Genomic DNA, 24,124 nt, shown 5'->3' on the forward strand with positions numbered 1-24,124 from the left:
CCGGTCGCCTTGTCGCCCGGTCGCCGGTTGCCGGTCGTTTGGTGTGTTTTTCAGCGTCCCTTCTCGGCAATCAATAGTGGGTGGCTGTCTAGGATGCGCCGCCGCCGCGGGGCTGGTCCAGTGTCCCAAAATTTGTCGATTTGGGTGGGAAATGACATCCAAATGAAAATAATTTTCCACTCTCCCATCAAATTTTCGAGAGCAATATTCCACTCCTATGTTAACAAACAACAAGTATCTGTGCATAATGCATATGGTATTCAATATCATATTGATACTGAGATAACAAGCTACTTGCTGCCACTTTTGTGTGGAAATGTATGCTTTCAAACTGTTTTTATTCTGTTCTTGCCACTCGCACCTCTTTTTAGCCTTGCCTGTCCAGTAATTTTCCACTCTCATCCCCCTGTCTATTGAATGATTTTCCCCTCTGTCACCCAAGCTAAGATGTAATTTTGGGACGCTGGGCTGGTCATTGTGCAACTGGCCTCTGGCCGAGCTTTGACGGACGTTGGGGCCGTTTTAGGCCGAGCCTTGAGGAACAGTGTGTGTGACCGTTGTTGGCCGAGCCTTGCCGAACGGTGGGGCCGCCGCGTTGATGCTGTCGGCTCAGTGCGGTCACCACCGGCGCTGGCTGAACGGGATGGCGGTGAGCGGTGGCTGATATCGACTGGCAGACACGACCGATGACAATGGATCGCCGATTGTCTGCTCTCCACCGCCTGCCGCGGCCGGCGGAGGGCTCGGAACACCGCCTGCCGGCAGTAGGTGGCCAGTGTGGGGACCACGGGCGGTTGCGGCCGGCCGCTGGCCACCGATACTGCTGCCACCGGCTGGTGATCACGAGTAGCCACAACACCGGCTGGCGACCTTGGAAGATCTCACGTTCGTGGTCTCCTTGGCTTACCAACCCGTCCACAGTGTCCACGACCGTCCACGATATCCACAACTATACCTACCGTATTGCCGCCGCTGCCGCTCACCGCGCACGTCTGTTATTTAATTAACGTCCGTCATGGCCCATGGGACCGCAAGGTGCCCTCCGCTGGCCCTCCCAGTGTTTTTACTAAACCAACCAGCGCCCGCCGCTCTCCATTGACCCTCCCTGCGCCCATCACTGACCCTCACTCTGTCCTCTCTGTGTTACAGACTTCTTGGGCGCCCAGCTGGAGAACTACGTCTCCCGGCTACCTGTACCTGTGGAGGTCCTTCGCACAGGCACCCGCTCTGGCCTCATCCGCGCCCGACTACTGGGGGCCAAACAGGCCCGAGGTCAGGTCATCACCTTCCTGGACGCCCACTGCGAGTGTACAGAGGGCTGGCTAGAGGCTATGCTGGCCCGCATCGCTGAGAACAGGTGAACACGCGCCGCCAGGGTCGGAGGGGAAGGGTGGGGGGGGGCGAAGGACAGTGCAGGTGTGATCTATAGCCGCAGGGTGTGTGTGTGTGTTGCGGGGGAGGGGAGGTGGAGACAGGTGTGTTGAATAAGAAGGCAGGTGTTAGCTCTGAACCCCCGCTGCGTTAACTGACATGGGCCCGGGCTGATAACTCAGGACAGGTGCCAATGTCCGCCACTACTAGTAGATGTTTTAGCCAGCACTGTTTGTTGTTGTGACCCCAGTGTTGTATCCCAGTTTATTGTCCCGTGACTTGGGATTGGGCCGCGTCATAGCGAGGCCCGATTCTCTGTACTGCACTGAGCCGTCATCCGGACATTGACATATTGCCATCACAGCACAGCAGTACAGAGCTAACAATGACATCTCACACACTATGACTGAGTGACCTTGGGATGAGTGCAGCCGTCCCGGACGGTAATGGGAGCGGCTCATCCCTCCCGTGTTAGTGTGTGTGTGGGGGGGGGGGGGGAGGAAGTATCCGCTGGGTGATGAGTACACCTTCCCGGATGCGTGTTAAGGTAACGGATCCTCGTCGGATGCGTGGTCGCGTGGTGTTAATCATCATACATGTGATGCGGGTAATATCATGCCGTGCTGCGTTTAGCGGTATAAATGGAAGCCAACCGTAACTAGCACCTGCTCAAAGACTCGAGCGTCTGCTTACTAAACATGGCTGTTCGTTAAATGCCGTTTTGCTGAAAGGAGGGTGTGGCATGGAAAACAACTGTCTTCACAAATTAATTGTGTTGGGTTAGCTTTTTTGTTGTTGACATCCCAAACGACCGTGATCTCTTGTGGTTTTCTCACGATTGCAACGGATTAGATGACTCTACCCTATTTTCGTGCTTTCGTCCATGAGCCATTATACACGCTCCATTGTATGGGCAGTCTGTCTGTTCCCCTTTTGGCCTTGGTGTTGTCCGCGTGTCCCCACTGTCACTCTCTCGGTTCCCACGTGCCAAATTCCGCCTTTGTGACCTTGGATGGGTAGATGCTACTGGTGACTGACGCGCCAATAACGATACTGTGGCGATGTGCTGCGCTGTCGCACCATTTGCTCAGTACTTTGCATTGTATCAGTGACCAATCAACATCAGCGACTGCACCGCTGCTTGATCCATTGACAATGGACACCGGGCGGACACAGCGCTCGGTCATGCCTGAGACCTATTCCACACCCGGCAGAGTATTCTGCCGGGTATGGCATCACACCTCTGGTGACGTAATAGGCCTCTGGCCTCCAGTCTGTCGAGCCGGTTGACTGGTTTAACACACTGAATTGCCGGCGTCCCAGCCGTCCTAGCTGACAGAGTGTCTATCGCCTCTCACTAGATTTCCCTTCCCCTGCTCAGTGCGCTTTCACGCTGCAAATTTAACTTCCTGGCATCTTAACATTGCAGGAGCTCATCCTTGACCTTCGCCATGAACTATTGCCCTCTGTACTGCGTTCAGCGGTCCGCTACCCATCCCGCCCCACCCAGCCCGACGCGCCGCCCCACCTGTCCAGGCCGGAAGGGGACGCTCACCACCCTGACTCGGATCACGGGCTTCCAGGCACACCCTCTATTTCCGCTTACCAATGCCCCCGTAATGAGGCCCATTGGACGGTCACTTTGTCCGCATGCGTCGTACTACGTAATTTGGAGCTGAGCGGTGGTTAGTCACGGTGCGTAATTGCTGGGTGTTTTGCTGATGCGTGTTTTTGTGTGGAGTTGGACTCACTACTGGTGCCTGATATGCCATATCCGTGAAGGTTTCAGGTGTATATGGTGGAACCTGATATGTCTGTTTGTGAGATTTCTACGATAGAGATGCTCTACCGGTGCTGACTGGAGTACTGCGCTGTTGCCAGGAAAACGGTGGTGTGCCCCATCATCGACGTCATCTCGGACAGCACCTTCGAGTACGTCACCGCGTCGGACATGACGTGGGGCGGCTTCAACTGGAAGCTCAACTTCAGATGGTGAGTCGCCCGCTGTGGTCAGTTCACACTAGTAGCGAACGGGACTACTGAACGGTCTCGTCCATAAACATAGATAATGCTTATGTCAGCGTCTGGTGGTGTCTGGCGACGTCCCTTCCTGTCTGCTCCGCCAGTATTGGTGAATGATCTAGTTACAAGCCACTACTGGGTGGCAATCGCTATCGACGGACCGCTTCCGCTGTTTTCTGATTTCCCGCGTTCGCTTTCCTCGGCTGTACCCTCTGTCCTTCCTTTCTGTCCGCCCGTCCGCCTGTCCGTCTGTCTGTCTGTCCGTCCGTCCGTCCGTCCGTCCGTCCGTCCGTCCGCTCGTCCGCTCACCCACCGATGACTCACGGGTACTATCCGTACGACAATCACCTACTGCCGACCGCAGATGCGGCCGTGAAAAGCGCTCTAACGGCGCTCCGACCGTATTCCGTGAGTCGTACTCGGTCGTTGTCGGCTCTCGTCCGCCGCAGTAGGCGCAGTCGAGCGGATAGTCACGGGACGCTCGGAAGACGGTCGAGCGGCTTGTCACGAGGCGATGGCGATAGTCACGGGACGCTGGATTACTGTTGTGCTGGTCTGGGCTTTCCGGGGTCTGATGGTCTCTGCTATTAAGAGCTTGGAGATGATGAAACCGTCTGAGCTACTTCTGTTTCTCATTAACTTGGCGATCCTATGAAGCGCGTCGTGACCAAGTGAGACTTCTGGAAGATCAAGGAGACGATTGGATCGAGTGATTGGAACTCGCTGAGAAAAATTATTGGTCCTAGTTTTGTTCTGAATATTTCATTCTCAGTCCGCGGTGGATGTAGTCCTGTCTGCTCGGTACTGACACCATCACGGTTTTTGGCAGATTTGAATGTCTCATTAAACGCAATCCCACTTTAAAAATGATAAAATGTACCTTCTATTTACTCTGGGCGAAATTGAAACGTATCTTCCTGTGCTTTCAAAAAGCAAACCAACGTGGTGGTGTATATTCACCTGATATAACTCACATTCTTCTCACATCTATCTCCGTTTCTCTGGTCTGAGCACACGCCAGCTCTCCTTCAGGCACGTTATTATTCTCTGCGGTACAATTCTGACAGCGCCCGGCTTATCAGGCGCCGCGCGGCGCTGCAGCGGGCGTGTGAAATGTATGGCGCACGAGCAGAGCGCGCCGTGCTGGGGAGCTGATAATTTGTCGGCGTGGGGCAGCCGGTACACAGCCGCCGGTGGACGGCCGTCTTACCGTCCTCTGTATTCTTCAGAGTGGCCGTCATTGATCGGTGGCCGGCGTCGGCCGGGGCAGTCCGTCTTCAGGGATGTGAGGGGCGTCAGTCCACATCACTGATGTAAGGAGCGTCCGTTATAGCCAGGGGTTGGAAGTGGCGTCAGCTTGCCACCAGGAAAATAAGGTGGTCAGTTTGGGACCCGAATGCTATGGATCGCACTATCGTCTAGATAGATGCGTGACAAATGTGGTTCAGTTCAGGTCATTCACTTCTCTGTCACCATCTACAGCGCTGGCCGTAGTGTCGCTTGAACAATGCTGGACAGCAGAGGGGACTGCGGCACAGCGGAGAGAGCAGAGGGAGAGGAGCCAACCCATCAGGAGAACACGGAAATGGAGAGAAACATGTCCATCAGGAGCCGCAGCGGACGGAAGACGGTAGTAAACCGTCTGGACGGCCTGTCTACGACCGGAGCGAATGAGACCGAGACGGACACCGCCAGCTCACCTGTGTAATGGGCCGGGCGACGGACAGCTTCTGTTCAAGAATTTAGAACCCGCTGTGGTGCCCGGTCCCGGTATTAAAAGGATGTAGCCGCGGCGGCAATAAAAACATGTTTTCCTGCAGCGAACGTGGCCTTGGAGAATCGCCGTGTCACGCTAGTCTTGAGAGTAGGGACCGGTGGCTCGTGGCTGCTAGTTTCGTTGTCCATGCTCTCTCACAATGTCCAGGAAGACGCCGCCGTCTGAATTATTCCAGGGAGTGAAATGGGTGAACGTTTGGCTAAATTGCTGCTCTTAAACATTCGCTGTTGAGAGAATTTCTCCTCCTTAGCCTCTGTCGACATTCACTAAGCAGTTGCCCTGTTCACTTCATGGCCATCCATGAACAGCGAGAGAGCTGAACGATGCGATCCTTGCTTGGAACGTTCGACATTCTCCAAAGCCTGAATGTCAAAAATTTCCTCAACGCAGTATCATTTTATCATCGATAACGTGTTTGACGACGACAATGCATTCTCCGTTGAAATACTGGGGCGATCGGGTCATTTCTCTGTAACAGCTACTCCCACGTTTTTAGCTAGGCACAACTCCATTTCGTCACCACGGCTCAACACTCAGCCGTACCAGCAAGACGGCCTGGTTGCTATGGCAACCGGCCGTCTGCGGCCGCGGCGCCGGTCATGCCCTTCACCGTAAGGTCATGACCCGACCGCCCGGGGCACCAGTAGATCCTGTACCCAGCGGGGTGTCTCCTCTCTCCTTCCGTAAGGAGGGGAGGGGAGGGGACGATGGTACCCAAACGGGCCATATGGAACCCACGGCTGGGTCTTTGACCTTTGGGTGACCTTTGTATCAATTAGTCGGATAGAACGGCCAATGTCGGCGTCGGGAGCAGAAATGCAGGCCATCTCATTAGCGATTGGTTGGACCTGGAGCGACGTGTCTGTCAGCTGTGTTGACGGGGAATACTTCACCTGGTCGGAGTGATATTGGACGCTGTGCTACTGCCACGGCGCTGCAATGACAGTTTAGAGATGGGTGACACTCCACCAGCGAGCTGGGACGAAAAATATGGGGACAGGATGTGATTGAAGTAGGTACTTCTTTCCAATGGAAAGTACCACGAACGGTGACGCGCTGTTGCATCCATTGCCTTTCAATATTGGTGGCGCATCACTGGTGGTGATGCTCGGGTGATAGAAGCGGGAGGAGAGAGATAGAGAGTGAAAGAGAGAGAGAGAGAGAGAGAGAGAGAGAGAGAGAGAGAGAGAGAGAGAGAGAGAGAGAGAGAGAGAGGCGCCCGCTTACCTTTCCGGGCCCGGCACGATTTTGGGCGAATCCGTTCAATCAAGTGGGGGATTGGGCGTCTACTGAGGCGTAGAACGGCGGCAGGGACGGTTCATTCGGTCTCCGGTCAGTAACAGTCGCTGCCGGGTGATGGATGCCGTTTGCGCGTGTGTATGTGTTGACACTCTGGGAAGAATCGGTATGGTACTCTCTTTGTGTAGACGCGTCGTATCCGCAATGCATCACCTCTGTTCGCTTGGATAAACCCAATGAGTGTTATGCAATGAGTTTCCACCCAATTAAAGATTCATGGAAGATGCAGCGAACTCGGATCTATAAACGTCTCATCCCAATATTGTTGATATTGTTCATGCGTCACCGCCCAAATCCGACCTGGGTCTGATGCTCCATTATGTGTGCGCGCGCGTGTGCTGTGTGGCGTGTGTCGCTTGGTGTCAGCTAATGGAGCTCCGCTGTTGCCGCCCGCCACGCGCCTCTGTTCTGTCACATCGTTGTGCCGCGGATGCATCACCGGCTTACACGCCCCCTCCATATCGGGGACGGAGATATATCCGAGCCCGCCGCCGTGGCCGTCATTGCCCGCCCCGCCCCGTCCCGCCCTCCTGCTGTCCCCATTGACCGGCCTCGGGTCGGCTCTGACGTCATACGGCCGTGTGGCGCACGTCGTCCTGACATCGGCCGGCGCTGTCTGGCCCCCTGTCCCTCTGTCCCAGTCCTCTGTCCTCGGTCAAAGGCCGTCCTCTGTCTAGCGCCATCATCCTCTGTCCTCTATATACTCTGATGGCTGACCGTTCCCTACCCATGCCTATTGTCCACTACCGTCGTCCGCTCTCTCCCGCTTTCTAACCACTGTGGGTCGCTGCTGATCTCTACCGCTGACCTCTGCTGTAGGTCTCCGTCGATAACATTTCGATGGGATGCTGGACTCGATATCGGGCGTGAGGGTAGATCACGAACTGTAGCTGCAAAGTTGCAGCGAAGATCGTCACGATCTTATCCCCACCAGCGCGGTTCGTGAACAAATTTAGAAATGTCGTGATGTAGATTCATTTATGTTCGTGAGCCAGATCCGCCAATGTTCGTGAACCAGAATCAGATACACCGGGGGCTGTTCATGAGTGAAAGAATGCTCGTCTGGGGGGTTCACTGATCATCCTATTTTGAGTCTTTGGTTTGGTCTTACTGAGGCATCTTCGTTGTAGTTCAATAATCCACCGTCTTTCCTTCTTTCATTCTCTGATTGCTGTCAGCGTATTTCTATCTCAAACGTATTGCTCACCTATAGCCATGGTGAATGTGATGTTGAAATGAGTGTTCTGGACAGCGCTCAATGCTCGTCACTCGTGCTCAAAGCTAATTCGTGACTCATTAGTGACTACTACCTAATTGTTCAAACATACCCACTGAAATTGCTGAATTGGACGTCATACGCAGTCTTAGCATGCAACAACAGCGGCCAAACTTTGGAGCCACTTGAAAGCATAGACAAGAATGGCAGTGCACATACTTCTTTTAATTTTGTTTTTGATGCCCCCCCCCCAGCTCGTTTGTAAGAACAAATTTATGTTATCGTGAAAAGCACTTTGCTGCATAGGATATGCGCCTGATTATACTGTAGGTCACTTCAATAATACTGCCGGCATTGACCGCAGGGTCTATATGTAGGCCCAATGTAATGCGTCAGTCGCGTGGCCGAGTAACGTGTTTCGCCGACTTATTAAAACAGGTAATCTATGAGCGTTGCAACTATCAATTACCCTGGGGACTAACAACACAGCATGGTCATTGGCCATTGTCATGAATACCTAAGTGTTATTGGTGGTCCTAACTCCTAATGTAATAAATAGCCCCTATGTCATCCCTGGCTCTGAGGGAAATTTATGAAATACATAATGTTTATCTTTTTTTTTGACACATGAAAATTGTTCTTATATAAGAAATTAAGAAAGTGGCATGCCTGTTAGCTAAATTGCCTACCAGTTGAAAAATGATTTGCATATTTTTTTGCATATTAACTCCTGCTGAAGAGAGCCAAGCAATGTGGAAGTACGGTGGTAGCTATACAGATAATTCGCATTCTTAATTATGCATTTTATTTATTAATGAAACGCTTGAACTGCGCTTGAACACAAACTTGGTCCAATAACTTGGTCCTTCAACGAATTGGTCCAATAAGGGCAAACTTCGTCGGTACAAGCTTTTCATTGTTTTGTATTTTGGAATGCGTTCTGTGCCTCCTATACTTGCACTGCTCACATTGTCTCGAATCAAGCTGATTGATTTTACGTGCTGTTCGGAAATTATTATTGCATGTGTTGTTTTACATTCCGGTGCAACTAACGGCGCTGTACCTTCGGCTGTGCAGTGACTGTGGCGCAGACATCACTCGATTTACCAGACCAGCCGTTGCCAAGGTCGGGTGGGATGCCTATTGCAAAATATCGCTTCGACTATCCTGAAAATAGAATGAGAGACGCAGCAGCGATCCTCGGGGTAGCACTCGACGGATCGACGCGGCACTGCTGGCGTTCAATACACGCGTGCTGCCGCCGGAGCGAGTAATCGTCCCTCACTATATCACATGGGTGCTGTCTATTGATGTGGTATTGAGCTATCAGCTAACCCAAAGTGAATCGCGCCAGTACTGAATTTTAAATAGTGAAACATTAAATTTTTACGACTACCGTTCCCGTTCATAGAATTTCCATTTTGCGTTTTATTTTTGAATGACTTGATTACATGTCAAATAAATTTTCTGCTGACGGTCCAGATCGAAGCCATTCCTCTATCCGAACCTCAGGGTTGGGGGAAAAGCTCAGCTTACCGATTTGCTTGTTAATGGAATTGAATAGATGTGTCCGTCGTTTCAAATTAAAAATTGGTAGTTAGGTACTGTGCTATTGCGTCAGCTGATTATATAACTTAATTAGTATCGTCAGCCGTCACCCTAAACCGATTAAGCCATCAACTTTGAAACATTTTGCTCAGAGAAGTGTGGGAGGAGTTTAAGTCACCTCCGAGCGACTTGGCTCAAATGACTGCATAATACCCGTTCCAATTAGGTGGCAGGGTATAGACACGATTCTTGCTCCTAAATAAGGATTCATCATTCGTCTAAGTGCCACTCTCGGCGTCTTAATTAACCACGGCATTGCGTCCGCCAATGGTTCAATCAATTAAACCTCCGGCCACCGTCCTCTGACCTTATCAACCAATGGAGGGCTTAATGTCTCACCCGGACGCCTTCCCTGAAAGTCGGCTGGACCTCCCGCGGCGGAGTATTTCAATCGGGCGACGTGGTGGCGAGTTACTCTGCACTCCTCTCACGCCGGACGCCACAGGACCGCCCACGGATTGGTCACCGGTTCGTTACGGTCGGTGTCTATCGGACCGTGAAGAGCCTCGCACGGGCGCGCGCCACGCTGGGAGGGGAGTTGTCCTGGCGTGATTCCGCTACCGGGGAGGGACCAGTTATTGGTCTCCACCCATGTGCGGTGTTGGTGCGACAAGTATCCACCCTCTGCCAGGGGTTATAGTGTCTGTCTCTCATGTCTGTCCATCGAAGGAGCTATATGACATGTAGTTGTCTGCCTCTGCCCATGTGATGAAAACCCATAACGCTGTTTGGGTGCTAGTGAAGGCCTTGGCGATCGACCTCGCCGTTCGATGCTGATGGATATTTCCGTAATGCTGATGGTTATTGACGGATTCATTGACACATGCCACTGGCCAGCGACGCATGAAGAATAGGTACGGCGCGGTATTGATTGGCACTATAGATCTCTCACCGGGTACTACAGAGGTTCGTGCTCTCACGCAGTGAGTGGGCACGATGGTGTTAGCAAGGGCGTCTATATGTCGATCCCAGGCTCGCTGTGTTAGACGCTGCTCTCTGGACCGGGAGATGGCTGCCGTTCGGTTGGCCGGCGGCGGCGACCCCGATCGATGGTTTTACCGCCGCCGCTGCTCTCACCCGCTCCACCGGCACGCGGTGGACCGGTGGGGCCGCTGACACCGGTCCTCGGGGGATCGTCGACACCGAGCGTCACCGCTTCGGACGACTGCCGCGGGGGCTGACGCCAGCAGTGGAGCTAGGTGGTTGGTTGAGGGACGAGTATTGAACTATATGCTGACGGGAGACCAAGTGACAATCGTAGACAGACCGGCAGACGACCGACAAACCGGCAGACTTAAACCAGAGAGGATCTGTGATTACCTCCACTGGTGAGGCTACTTTGGAGCGCATTAACAGGAGACGTGTTTTCATGTTGTCTGTGATCGTCCTTTATCCTTAATTGTTACAGCCCATTGTCCCTCGGTTAGGTCCGTCATAATTTTCCTCAATGCGTGCATTTAACAACCTGGCCCGAAATACTCGCGCTGATGTGTCACTTTCTGCGTAGTTGAAGGCTGAAACTGAAATTCCTGACATACTCTGACAGTCGGATTTGGCGACATTACGGTGTGAAAATTCCACTTCTTTTCTGCTCCGCCCCCCCCCCCCCTGCACTCCTCAATTTCAATCTGCCCGTTTGGGCGGCGCTGGCTTCCTTCTGTCGCCGACTGAGTGTTTCCGGTCTGCTGATATACGGACCTCATATTTCACGGCCGGTGTATTTAATATCAATTACTCGGAGGCCGGTCCATTCGACCCCCCAGTCCGTGTTCCTGGCGCGGTGCTATCCATTTTGGTCGCCCGGTTGGAGAGGGGGGCTGGGAGGGAGGGAGGCACGGAGAAAGGGTTTGTGAGGTGTGAGATAGACGAGGCGGTCGGCTCACAGGAAATCCCACTGGCAACGAAATTATGTCGCTGGCTTACAACAGTGTCCGCGGGACGTATCTGATATGCGGGGTGACTACAGTGGGTAATGTCACCGTGTTATGTCAGGACCCACACGGCGCCAGGGCGGATTGCTGAGGCATACACCGCTCTAAAGCTGATTGCATGTCGTGATAAGATGCGTGTACCCCGTGACTAACTTGTGTTGCGATGCATGTCTGTGGGTAGGAGCAGGTGCTGATGGTGTAACATAGCTGGTTTATGTGATGATGTAGTATATGACGACTGCTGTTACCATGTACAGATATATGTGTGTGATGTGTTACAGTTTAGTTTGCATTCATGTGTTGTAGCACTTTTTAGGCTTGCATTAACCCCTGAACTGTTGCCATCTTCCAAGTTTCCTAGGCTGATATTGATACGACGACATGTGTTAACGACGACTGCCGTTGTCCGCCAGGTACCGTGTACCGCAGCGGGAGATGGACAGACGGAACGGCGACCGGACGGCGCCGCTGCGCACCCCCACCATGGCTGGAGGACTCTTCTCCATCGACCGGGTACGTACTCGAACCACCTCCTCTCCCTCCCACCCCTGTCCAGCTGTAGTACTATACCTTGGTCTATTGTCTCATCATCAACTGGGCTTGTGCACATGACTCCCGCTTCTGTCCTTTTGGGGTTCCTTCCATTTCCATGATCATATAATTTCGTCTGATTCTTCCCCGTCTTCTGTTGCCTGCTTCCTTTCATCGACCGGCTACTTGTGTTTTTCTCTCGTCCCCCGTCCCTCTTCAGTGCCAGGTCCTGGGACCTAAAGGGTCCTTCAGAAGGCTCAATGGTACTTGTACGCACCTGTTCCTGCGGACGGTAATCACCCGCTTCCCGGTATTAGGTGGTCGTTGAGTATGGTGTGAGTGTACTTCGCTCTGCTTGGAACACTTGCTTGATTTTTGAGTATTCCGATAATTCCAAGAGAGAGTGCCTTTCTCTTCAGTGCAGTCTTTGAAGTTCAGTTTGCATTCAGACATGTGAAGTACACTTGAAGTAAAACGATAGCAACATTTCCCTGAAATGTAACACTCGGCTCTCGCCGAGGCTCGACGGCACTTAGCACTGGCACAAGGCTCGACGGCACTTAGCACTGGCACAAGGCTCGACGGCACTTAGCACTGGCACAAGGCTGCGGGTTAAAGGGTTGCATAACTCAGAAGCATTAGATTAAGCGACGTCTGATGCGTACCTGCCACTGACTATTAGGGGTACCCATTTTTGGGTCAATTTTTCAAATTTTAGGTGGGGGTGGATTTTCCCATTATTTGGTCTATTCTGATTCCATCTTTGCCAAAAATACCGAAATCAAACGATTTCTAGGGGTCGCGAATTCAAATTGAAAATGCCAATTTTAGCGAAAAATCGACCAAATTAATACTATTCAATTTTGGAACAAGGTTACCATGCCAACAGGTTGGGGTCAATTTTCCCATTATTTGGTCTATTCTGATTCCATCTGTGCCAAAAATAACGAAGCCAAACGATTTTTGGGGGTCACGAATTCAAAACGAACATGTCAGTTTTAGCAGAACATCGACTAAATTACCATTATTTTATGTTGGGACAAGGTTACCATGCCAACAGGTCGGGGTCGATTTTATCATTATTTGCTCTGTTCTGGATCTATAGCAGTGACAGAAGTATATTAGCTCACTTTTATGGGTTGCAAGCTTGCATTGGAGTTTTAATTTTAGTGGAAAAATGACTTCATTTGAACGACTATAAATATGCAAAGCCAACGTGTTCCAGTGGTATTAATGACTGTTAGACACCGTGCAACATTGCTTTAGTTGTATATTCGACGTGCAGCGGTAAAAGAGAGCACCAAAAATATCATTTTGGTCAATGAACAGCATATGCTCAATGCTCATTTACACTCACTCTGGCTTAGACCGTCATTAGTACCTACGCAAGACCGCAACTCTTAGAACGAATGGCTATGTAGTCAGGGGGCTAAAATCAGCGATCCAGGCTTTCTCATTGGAACCACCTAATTTTCAATGAGTCGTCTCATTCAGCAAAGGAAATGACCGTTCCCCGGGACATGAACATTGACCTATCGATACTATTTGGGCGGAAGGGGCATTAAAAACCGTTACGGTATAACCATATAACTCGCATGCCGTATTTTAACGGAAATATGGCATGAAATAGAAAAAGAAGTTATCAATTGCTTCTGTATATCTATACCGAGATAAAAACAGCACTAAGCTATGCCGGTATGCATGACTGATGAGTTGATGACCTTTGCCAATTTGCTAGCCCACCTCCCCGAGTCCCGGAGTTGCAGAGACGGCTGAGGGAGGGGCGCAAGCTTTACACCACCGTCGGGTGGCTGCTGTATGAGTGTAGCTTTGCCCCTCCCCCCAAACACCCAAACACGCACACAGCATGTGCGTTTGTGCATAATGGAAAGGAAGCTGGCCAAGAACATCACGGGACAGTAACATCGAAACTCCATCCTCACCCCATTATGAAAGAAATATGTTTGCAATTTTGCTGATGACGGACAGCACTGGCCTGGCCGAACGCGTGCACGACTGCTCGTGACTCCAATTCTGGGCATGTGTCACTCCTATACCAGCTGATGACTTGAGACGGGTGCAGATAGCATGTCATGGAACCAGTGCCTGGTGACGGCCGCTGCCAGCAGTATCCTTTCAAGATAACGGACCTTACACTGCACACTGCACTCTATAGGCTCAGTCCAAACCCTCAGCTGATGTTGAACTGAAGTCGACGAATGTCATTGCCTAAAGCTGAAAATGAGGAAGGTGCCAAAGTCTAGACGGCTCAGCCAACTCCGAGGCAGAACCTTTTACTGACTCCTGGCATTGCCTGGGGGCCGGCACAGTGGGTGGGCCATTGACCTTAGGTGGCGGACCTGGTTCTCCTCGTCTTCAGTCTCTGCACGCACAATCCTTTATATGACGCCACGTCCTGGTTACCACCATACGGCCCATGCAGGATGAAAATCTCCTGCTACATTAGGTTCTTCAGACTCAGACGCCAATAAGGTACCTGAGATCACAAGTGATCTGTGCAAGAAGCTGTGAAAGGTCTTCGTCACATATCAACCATGCACGTATCAGCGCATGGCTAGTCGCCTGTGGTCGAACATGAACTCGTAAATGATCTGCAATGGTATCGGAAACTCTTACACAAGAACGGTGTGTATCTGTCCCCACTGAAGAAATGGAATAGTACATGGTTGGTGGGCATGGAAAGAATCGACGCTTTCGAGTTTGTTTTCGGATTAGAAGTTGATATTTTTGGGTAGAACACCTGCAGATTTATCCTACCCTGTCTCATAGGTGTATTACATCGTAGCCGTGAGCGATCAGGACGGAGTTTCTTGTGGAAGCATACGGTCAAAATGGTTTGATCGTTTTTTAATTACATGATTTGAATCCATTCGGAGCCATGATTTGTGAGATGTATGCTGAGCTCATTTGCACAAACTTTAATTGTATATGGACACAAAGAGCCTGTCATGAACAGAGACGTGGCAACTGAAAGGTCACATTTTAATTTGACCTCACAGGTCATCAAAGGTCACCATTACAACTCATGACCTTCAAGAGGCAGAAGATTTCAAAAAATGATTACACGCTGACCAGAATGATACCAACAACAGGAGCAAAACATCCCGGTCCGGGATGTTTTGCTCCTGTTGTTGGTCGCCAGGATTACCGGCGCTTTTCACCAAATGTTACAATATCGACATCGTAATGATCGCTAGTAAAGCATTTAACCGGAACCACGTGATGGAGCACATCGATCTGGATGAGAAAATGAGCGCTCAATGACCCCTCTACCCGACTTTCAAAACGAAAACTTTGCCTTTAGTGCGATTTATTATCAGCGTCAAATAGGCATATTTCTAGGTAAATACGCAAATTTCAATCTCAATTCGCGACCCCTAAACCACCTTTGATTTCAATATTTTTGGCATCATTGGAATCACAAGCCGCGAAATAATGGGAAAAACCACCCCCACCCACAAATTTCCAAAATCGGGAAAAATGGGTACCCCTACTGACTATGCAATATATCGAAGCGCTATCGAACCGAGCCGCTGCGACTGGTCATTTTACTCGTCTGCGATGTCGGTGGTGGGACCTGTCGTGTCAGTAACGGTATCACCGAGTCCCATTTAACCCTGCCCTGCCAGCTCGGTAGCACACAGCTGCTGCTGGCTGTCCATCACCCCCCCCCCTCCCCCGAGGGGCTGGCTGGCAGCGGCCCGCGACAAGGACCCACCATCGGCAGGATTGGCTCTCTAAATTACACGGTCGGCTCCGCGGCCACTAATGCTAAAAGCCGACCGCCGGCTGCCAATAAGGCGTCCGGATGGACTGAGCCGTGCGGCCGACGCGCCCGACCGTGTGCGCTCGGATTGAACTGACCCCTCAACTGACGGCGGTCTGGGCGGGCCACCGACACTTTATTTGCCTTGGGATGCCGCGGGAATATATACGAGTATGTTTTGCCTGCCGGGTACCTATGACTGAGCATTTCATTAGCATTCGAGCGTTTGGTTGTTGCGTGGCTATGCGGTTCGTCCTCACAACGTAGTTAGGGTGCTCGTGCGTCACTGGCTTGCTTTGGTTTTGTCGTTGCTTAGTGTCATGATATGTTCATGGCCCACATAACCCCTCAATTGGTTGATAAACTGTGTGTCCTGAGCTAATGGTATTGACGAGGACGCTCAGTTGACGTCACCGACTGGTTCGCTGAGTTGCTCAGCCAAGTGAACAAAACCTGACGGGCAGTCGGCGAATGGTGGGATCGGATAGAGGAGCCCAGACGTTCTTTAAATGTCAACAGATCGAATGTTGTGTCGCTGGTGCTCTGGTACTCAACAATATCCGGTGATAACCGTGTGTTACAGAAGCCGTCAGTGTATCACAGACTGGCACATAAAGCCGTCGGTGCATTAGCGAGATTGTCACATCGAGTAGCCAGCGTTTTCATTGCGATCATCTTACATATTTTTCAGTGTCACCGAGACTAGCTCATGAAACCCCTTCAGTGTCTCATTCAAGCCGTCCCATAGACAACACTGTTCCACCTAGTCACGATTATTTCACGGTGTCTTTCTCATTCAGTCTGCAGTGTCTCATTGACGTCCCTCCTCTGCCTACAGGACTACTTCTACGAAGTGGGCGCTTATGACGAGGGTATGGACATCTGGGGTGGCGAAAACCTCGAGATGTCGTTCCGGGTACGTACCGAATCGTAACACGCTCATTCTCTCATCCCCCCCCCCCCCAGCGGGCAGCACTCTCGGAGGCAGGAGTGAAAAGAGCTTACAGAAAACTAGTCTGTACCTGCCACCAGCGTTACTCTAGGCAATTACTGGCCCAAGTTCTCTATATCAGATGCCGCGTAACAAGGCATAAATAACGAACTGGCAGCGTTTAAAAATCGTTACACCGTTCGTCCCATTCTTATCATGTCGGCTCATACTTGCTATAGACGAGCCTTTTTTGTTACACGCCTAGGCACAGTTTAATTTGGCTGGACTTGTTCTCGGTAAACTAATTCTAGCTTGCGCTACGCTGAATTAATTATTTTGTTCTTTCTGTGTCGCACTGTCACATTTATTACAAAGAGTAAATCAGTATAACTAGGCTATCAAATAATCATGTTGCTCATATGGTAATTACGTGCAATTGTTACAATGATGCGATGTGCACTTGTCGTTGTGTGAGCTGATTGTCACCCAGCTAGCTTTGCAACCCCGTCCGTTATAGCTTAGTGTGCTTGTGACGCCCTATACGGTACCCCTGCGTACCCAGTCAGTTTGAATGGAATGCTTTTATCAGCCGCCACTTCGTTGTTCTGTCTTATCAGTGCTTCCCACTGTTGTTTTCGCTTCCACTGCTATTTCTACCGAGTTAGGCCGGCGTCCCGTCCTCTTCCTGTCGCGTTCTTTCGGCTCCTGTACTTGACCCCTGAGACCCTGGCCACTGATAATAGCGCTGCCCCCGGACCTGACCCGCTCGGCCTCGCTAGCCTCAAATTGCCGAGTGCTGACCACAGACGCTCCAGTCTTTCACTTTCGATACCCGTTTTTCGTGAATGTAATGTCTCACATAGTAACGTCATGGCATCGAATCGCCTAGTTGCAACTAAGATCTTTTGATGACATCGTAGTGCCAGCGCCAACTTTTCGACCATAATATTCATGTTGAATTTGCTTCAGTTTCTAACTCGCCGGATGGACTTCATTGCATTCATAATTCAAGATTACCCCAGGGCACCTCCGGGTGTATAGTGCATACCTCAACCTTGGGCTTCTATCGATCCCACTGCAAGCGGGCATGGCTTCGTGTTCTTCCGATATCACCATCACCTGTTCTTGTTTCCTTCTCCTGCTCTCCTTCTTCTTCCCTCGCCTTTCCCTGGCCCTGGCCGGCATGCCTGCCCACCCACCCGCTCTGCGCACCTCTCCCTGTACTGTCCGCTGGGCGCCGTGCCGTGTGCTGTGCTGCATGGTGTGCGCTCTGCCCGCGTGCCGCACCGTCCCTCCCCGAGCCGCGGCGCTGACCGGTCCGCCGGCGCGGCGCGCACCGCCCCAGATCTGGCAGTGTGGCGGCCAGCTGGAGATCATTCCGTGCTCGCGTGTCGGACACGTGTTCAGGGACAAGTCGCCCTACTCGTTCCCGGGAGGCATCAGCAACGTCATCGTCAAGAACGCCGTGCGCGTGGCGGAAGTGTGGATGGACAAATGGCGGGACTTCTATTATGAGATGAATCCAGGTACTGCTGCAGTGAGAGCGCTGCGGTGCCGCGGGTGCCGCGCCCAGTGTAGTGCTCGATAGATGGATGGGCTGGGCTAATCACGGCGATGGTCGCTAAAGAGGACAGGGAACTAACCAACACAGGTGAATTGGAGACAGGTAAGTGAGCATGCTGCTTTGGTGTTCCCATCTACCTGCATGCTTGCCTGCCTGCTTGCTTGCTATTTATAAACGCTTCTTCGCATGCCTATATCCTAACTAACTGCAGCAGCTGTTGCGTCGTGCTGGATGGCTGGTAACCTCCGCTAGCCGTCTGTCCTGCTAGCAGCTATCGGTAGTGACTACTCTAGGGATAGTCGGGCGGTGTATCCTCCGTCCCACTAACTGGCCGTCGATGGGCAGGTGTGGATGTGCGGCGGCACGCTCGAGATCGCGCCGTGCTCGCACGTGGGCCACATCTTCCGCAAGTCGACGCCGTACTCGTTTCCTGGCGGCACGTCGCGTATCGTCAACCACAACAACGCCCGGCTAGCCGAGGTGTGGCTGGACGACTGGAAGGAGTTTTATTTTTCCATTAACCCAGGTGTGAGACTCGGCGGGTCGTGAGACGGCGGCGGCGGCAGCGGCGGCGGCGCGGCGGCTGAAGGCGCTGCTGATCGTGTGCTTGGTACACGTGAGGCAGCTTTGCGTAGTTGAGAGTTGAGATAACTACGAGCAGAGGCAGAAGGCGTGGTCAAGTCGGAATATTAGCATGAAGTTCCGGCCGCCGCGCCGCGCCGCTGCCGCCGTTCGCTGTGCTCTCTGTAGCAGGGCTGCTGGTCAGTCATAAAATAACTGGGAATACGTTTCTGTTTGCGTACCGGTTTGTCTAATTAAGTCACAAAATGTTTTCGGTTTGGTTTATTTGTTCCCGCTGTGACCAGCAGACTCTGCTAAACAGCGAGTTGTTAGCATTAACATGGTGCTGGCTAGTGGTGGCGTTCCAGCTCAACATCTCTGACTCTCTGGTCAGAGACGGTCATAGTCTGAAGTGTGTGATGATTACTAACAAATTAGTGCAGCAAGCCTGAGTAGCGGCTATGCGAAGCTAACATTACTAATATTTCATCGAGAACGCCTAATATTTGCTTGTGTTGGCTGGCATTGCCGCATAATAACCACTAACGTATTGTCAGTTCTATACCAGTGGAGCGAAAATGCAACTTTGTTTGGTTGGAATGCGAAACAGCAAAGGCATTTCCATGCTGTTGTGTCTGTGTGTGGTGACATTTCTGGTAAGTACGGGTAGTAATGGACAAGGTATTCAGGTATTTTTAGATGCATTATTCACTGCTGCAATTCTACATAGTTGATGGTTCTCCAGTAAAGCAGTCCTCATGAACGTCATGGTGTAAAATTTTGTACATTATGAATGATTCACTCTTGAAAAGTAACTTATCTCCACAGTCTCGTTTTGCACTAGTCCTTTCATGATTCACTTTTTCATAGCAGCGTTGTGTAGTGCAGAGCAGGCTGGTCTTCCTAAATGGAGTCCGGCTTTTACCTCCTACGCTCGACTAGTATGGATATTTTGTAGACCGCCTTGTTCGCAGGGTCCAACCAACCTTTCTATCTGACCGGTCGTCTCATCTGACCATCTGTCCCATCTCACCAACGTTTCTATCTAACTGACCGTCCCCATCTCAGGCGCGCGCAATGTAGAAATGGGCGACGTCAGTGACCGCCAGGAGCTGCGAAATCGACTGCAGTGCAAGTCCTTCCGCTGGTATCTGGAAAACGTCTACCCCGAGTCGCAAATGCCACTCGACTACTACTACTTGGGAGAGGTGAGTTGTCCGTCAGCCGCCGGTCCTGACTAACCAGTGTGAACCACGGTTTAAGTGGGTTTCGGCCACTCCGTGTGAACTAAGTCTGAGCCGAGTTCCTACAACTTTGTGTAAAGTGTGAACCTTGTGATCCATGCCATGGTTGTGGGGTGATCACTCCGTGTGAACCACGCCTTAGCCGAAGTTCCTGCTTCTTCGTGCGAAGTGTGAGCCGCTTAAACCCTATTTTAGCTGCGATTCCGTCGTTCCGTGGAAAGTGTAAACTGTGTTAACCCTGCCCTAGCTGGGTTCCTGCCATTCTGTGTGTACCCTGCTTTAGCGAGGCACTTTACAGCTTTATTCATAGTGTCATTTCCCCGCTACTCGGTGTTGTTGCTGAGACGTGCCCTCTGGCTTCCGCCTTGTTTATCCGGCAGCACGTTTGTTCGTCTCCAACTTAGAGTCGGCATAAATGGCACCGCGTTTGTTTAAATTACCTGCCGTGGGGACCGCCCGCTGCTTCTCAGTAGAGTGATTGTGTGCTTATGTTCATTTCGTTGTTTGTGTAGCCGACGCCAGGACTGACTGCTCGTAGTTATCGCTAACTCAATAAGGCAAAGTCTAGCTCAAAGTTGTTAGATTAATGCAGCATAAGGTAATGGTTAGATAGCAGTTTCTGTTTGGAGGAGGCCGAAAGTGGCGTTGGCTCAGCGGGCCTATTCCAGCCAATTCGTCCGTTTAACGCCGGAGTATAAATGTTCCTTGATCGTATTGTTTTTTTTTTTTGTCCCTGACACTATTACATTAATATCCTTATGCGCTGCCAATTAATAGCACCGTCATTGGTGTTGTTTTCCACCATTGCTGTGCCTGTGTGTGAGCCATTTTTACTGTATGCCATTTACTGGCCAATGTCAGTTCTTCGTCAATGGTTTGTCAGTTACAAATGTTGCACCTCTATCACCGAGCTATTGGCCATCATATCAGACATTCAGTGCGTGCGCTCGGTGGCGACACCTCTCCCCGACCTCGCCTACCACTGTTTACCTCGTATTGAGCCTGCTGTACCAGTGTGTGACTGTGGCGCCGCCTCTCGGACAGATTCGTAACGTGGACACACAGCAGTGTCTGGACACGATGGGCAGGAAGGGCGGCGAGCCAGTCGGCGCCGGCTTCTGCCACGGCCTCGGCGGCAATCAGGTGAGCTAGATGCTCCAGCCGTTCCCGTCTTCCCCTCCGTCCCCATTCACCCTCATACACACATCGGTGAGACGGGCATTGGACAGTCGAGGACAGCGCCCAAGCGGCGCTGGTTGGGGCAGAGAGGAGCCTTGTGGGCTATTTGGGTCGTTGTGCTGGTTAGACTCATTCAGTTCGGTGAGCCGTCACCGTTATTAACCATACACTGTTAGCAAAAGCGTAGACGGTAGAGCGCAGGGTCGATATCGAGCAAGCCTTAGAAGCGGCATCTGGTCCAAAGACAGACGTGCAGCTCACTGCTTAGCATCAAGCTACTCCTGTTCGTTGTGCACCTTTCTCAGGTCAGTTTTATGGTAATAAATGACACCTAAGACTGACGGCCGTCTGTGCTCGGCGCCCCTCTGCAGGTGTTTGCCTACACGAAGCGCGGCCAGGTCATGTCGGATGACAACTGCCTGGACGCTGCGTCCGGGGACAGTCCAGTGAAGATGGTCCGCTGCCACGGCATGGGCGGCAACCAGCACTGGAAATACGACAAATCGGTGAGTTAACCACCTGCAAATGTCATACAGCCGGATCGAAGTTTTAGAGAGCAATGTGTGCGATCGTGCTGCTTTCTTGCACTATGCGCAGTCATTCCACTGGCGGTCGCAGGGGGGGGGGGCACGGGGGCCATGGCCCCCCCCTTTGGTGCTGAAAGGTGGGGCCATACTATCTTTTGGCCCCACCTTTCAGATCGAACAAAAGTCCTAGAAAAGCTTTTCGTATTTAATGGGTTTGCTGAAACGTTAGTACGAAGTAACTGGTAACTGGGGCTCGCCTGCCCGTCCAGTTACTTCGTACTAACGTTTCAGGCTCGCCTGCCCGTCCAGCTTTTCGTATGTTTCATTTTCTTTCTTGCGCCATCAAAGGACGTAAATTTCACTCATGAGTGGGCTCAGTTTCGCATTCTGTCAATTTGGCGGTCAGCGTCGCTGGCACCGGTTTACGAGTATGGCCGGATCTTATATGGAATACCAGCGTGGGTTTACTTGAGGCTCTCGTAGGCCCAGCATTCAGCAATGGCTGGCATGATACCCTCTTCGGCAGTGGCGGGTGGGCCCTGCTAAAGGAGATTGGCTCCAAGACACTAAAGTAAGACCTCATGGGTTGGTGCTGTGCACCTCAGAAGCCCGGTGGTGACGCCGTATGCCGGCTTGGTTTCTTAAGGATTAGCGTGGGACCTCCGGGGCCTGCATAGAGTTTGCATGAGCTAGTATGTAATCTCAGAGGCATGTGTGTAATGTGTACACAGTGGCGGTCGCGGGGGCCGGGGGGGGGGGGGCATCAGGGCCATGCCCCCAAAGGTCAATAAAGGGGGCCATCATCATTTGCCCCCCCCCCCCCTCAAACAACCAATGGGCCCCCATATAGGTGTATGGGGCCCTGGCAATTATTCGATCGTCACGAGGCTAAAAAAAAAAAAACACGCCCAGCTATTAATATAGCTCCCACACCGGTCTTTGAACGTCCTACACTGACCTCTGAGGGAACTTCAGTGGCGGTCAAGCGCCCACGTTGACCGCTAAGAGCCTACATCAACCTCTGAGGCCCCACATCTGGCCTATGAGGGCCCCTAACCGGCCTCAGGGGTCCCAACCGGCGTCTGAGGGTCTCACACCGGTCTCTGGTGGCCTTATTTCTGTCTCTGGTGTCCCAAGACGAACCTATAGGTGCCAATAAGGGCCCCGCACTGGCTGCTGAAGACCCGATGCCGGCCTCTAAGGGTCTGCATTGGCCTCTGAGGAGGGCCCATCTTGGCCTTTGAGGGCCCTCTGCTGGCCTCTGGGGTCCAACGACGGCTCATGCCGGTCTTTTAGGGCCCCACGCTGACCTCTGAGGGCCCATGCTGGCCTGTAATGAGTAAGAACCCACAATAGCCTCTGAGAGCCCAACTCGGTCTCTGATGGTCTCAAACTACTGGCCTTTGTAGTTTGCAGGCCCTGTACTGGTCTCTGAGGGCCCTAAACTAGCCTCTACATGAAAACATACATGGGTGGGTTTCTGAAGATCAGAGGGCTCACGCAGTCTCCTGCACAGCCTTACGTTGGTCCTGATCGAGATTGCTTTACGTCCTGATGGTCCCGCGCTGATTCCCTCATATTTCGAGGTCGGGACCCCATGAGCCGGTGTGGGTCCTGGGGCTGGCAGAGACTGATGAAGTCCTTAGGGCACAGGGCCAGTCTTTTTAGCAGTAGGACTAGGCAGGTTGAGTGAGCCCCAACAGAGCCGTTGCGAAGCCCCGCAGGAGTCGCGCGCGGCCCTCAGATGCCAATTCTGAAAGCTCGGAACCTGTGGGGTCTCCAGAGGCCGGTGTACCTACTCTCTCCCGCCGCCACACAACTAGGTACCTATATGGGTAAATGTCATAGTCTAAAAATGCTCTCTGGGTTTCACATGCTTGTTCAAAGCAAGAGGTATCTGTACTTTTTAGCAAGATGTATCTGTACTTTTCCGAATTGTTTTATAGTGGTAAGGTCATGAATCCGCGTGCCTGACCTTCCAGTATATCTATGCTACACCGATCCGTCGTCATGGACGGTGCAGCGGCCCGACCGGTAGGCACACCGTGAGACGGTAAATGGAACTGGTGATTTTGCCTTAAATTGAGCTCAAAGATTTCACGCAAGAATGAGATGGATGAAGCATAAGTAATGCCAACTGTGCGGCGCCTCGTGGACGTAAAAAATTAGCCGATCACCCCCCCCCTCCCGGTGACGGATAAATGTTATGTCCCGCGAGTGTGACTTTGGCCCCCCCCCCCTTTTGCTAGCGGCTGCGACCGCCAGTGAGTCATTCCTGATTTATTTTTATACAAACTTGCCAGTAACTAGCTCCATCACCTACTGTATCGCACCGTAACCTGTTGCTTTCTTTTAAACTTCACTCGTTTCTCTTATCTGGGTAAGCCCTTTCGGTACGGGGACCCGCAGTTGCTACTGTACAGCGACCCTGAGTAAATTGTCCCAGCACCCTCACAGGGAACAACGATAAGCTGTCAGAGGGCACGCACAGAAAACCTCAGCTGCTGTTGTACAGGGACTGGCAGTCGATATCAATGTTATCGGTTGCTACTGGACAGGACAGACGGCTAGAGTTG

General features: G+C 51.8%; 1 protein-coding gene across 3 annotated transcripts in view; it reads left to right on the forward strand.

The window, feature by feature from the left end:
* LOC122381839 (polypeptide N-acetylgalactosaminyltransferase 5-like) overlaps window positions 1-24,124 on the forward strand; it is a 66,396-nt gene that overhangs the window by 41,245 nt on the left and 1,027 nt on the right. For 2 of the 3 annotated variants that reach the window (XM_043366538.1, XM_043366537.1), the window contains exons 4-11: window positions 1,150-1,357; window positions 3,253-3,363; window positions 11,638-11,737; window positions 16,381-16,458; window positions 17,819-17,999; window positions 19,667-19,806; window positions 20,887-20,985; window positions 21,393-21,527. In XM_043366538.1, coding sequence (XP_043222473.1) covers window positions 1,150-1,357; window positions 3,253-3,363; window positions 11,638-11,737; window positions 16,381-16,458; window positions 17,819-17,999; window positions 19,667-19,806; window positions 20,887-20,985; window positions 21,393-21,527 — 1,052 coding nt within the window. Of the gene's footprint in view, window positions 1-1,149; window positions 1,358-3,252; window positions 3,364-11,637; window positions 11,738-16,380; window positions 16,459-17,818; window positions 18,000-18,382; window positions 18,564-19,666; window positions 19,807-20,886; window positions 20,986-21,392; window positions 21,528-24,124 lie in introns of all 3 variants that reach the window. The other variant, XM_043366539.1, reaches the window with a different exon arrangement.

This window comes from Amphibalanus amphitrite, unplaced genomic scaffold (genome assembly GCF_019059575.1).
Source record: "Amphibalanus amphitrite isolate SeventyFive unplaced genomic scaffold, NRLGWU_Aamphi_draft 000128F_arrow, whole genome shotgun sequence".
Lineage (NCBI taxonomy): Eukaryota > Metazoa > Arthropoda > Thecostraca > Balanomorpha > Balanidae > Amphibalanus > Amphibalanus amphitrite.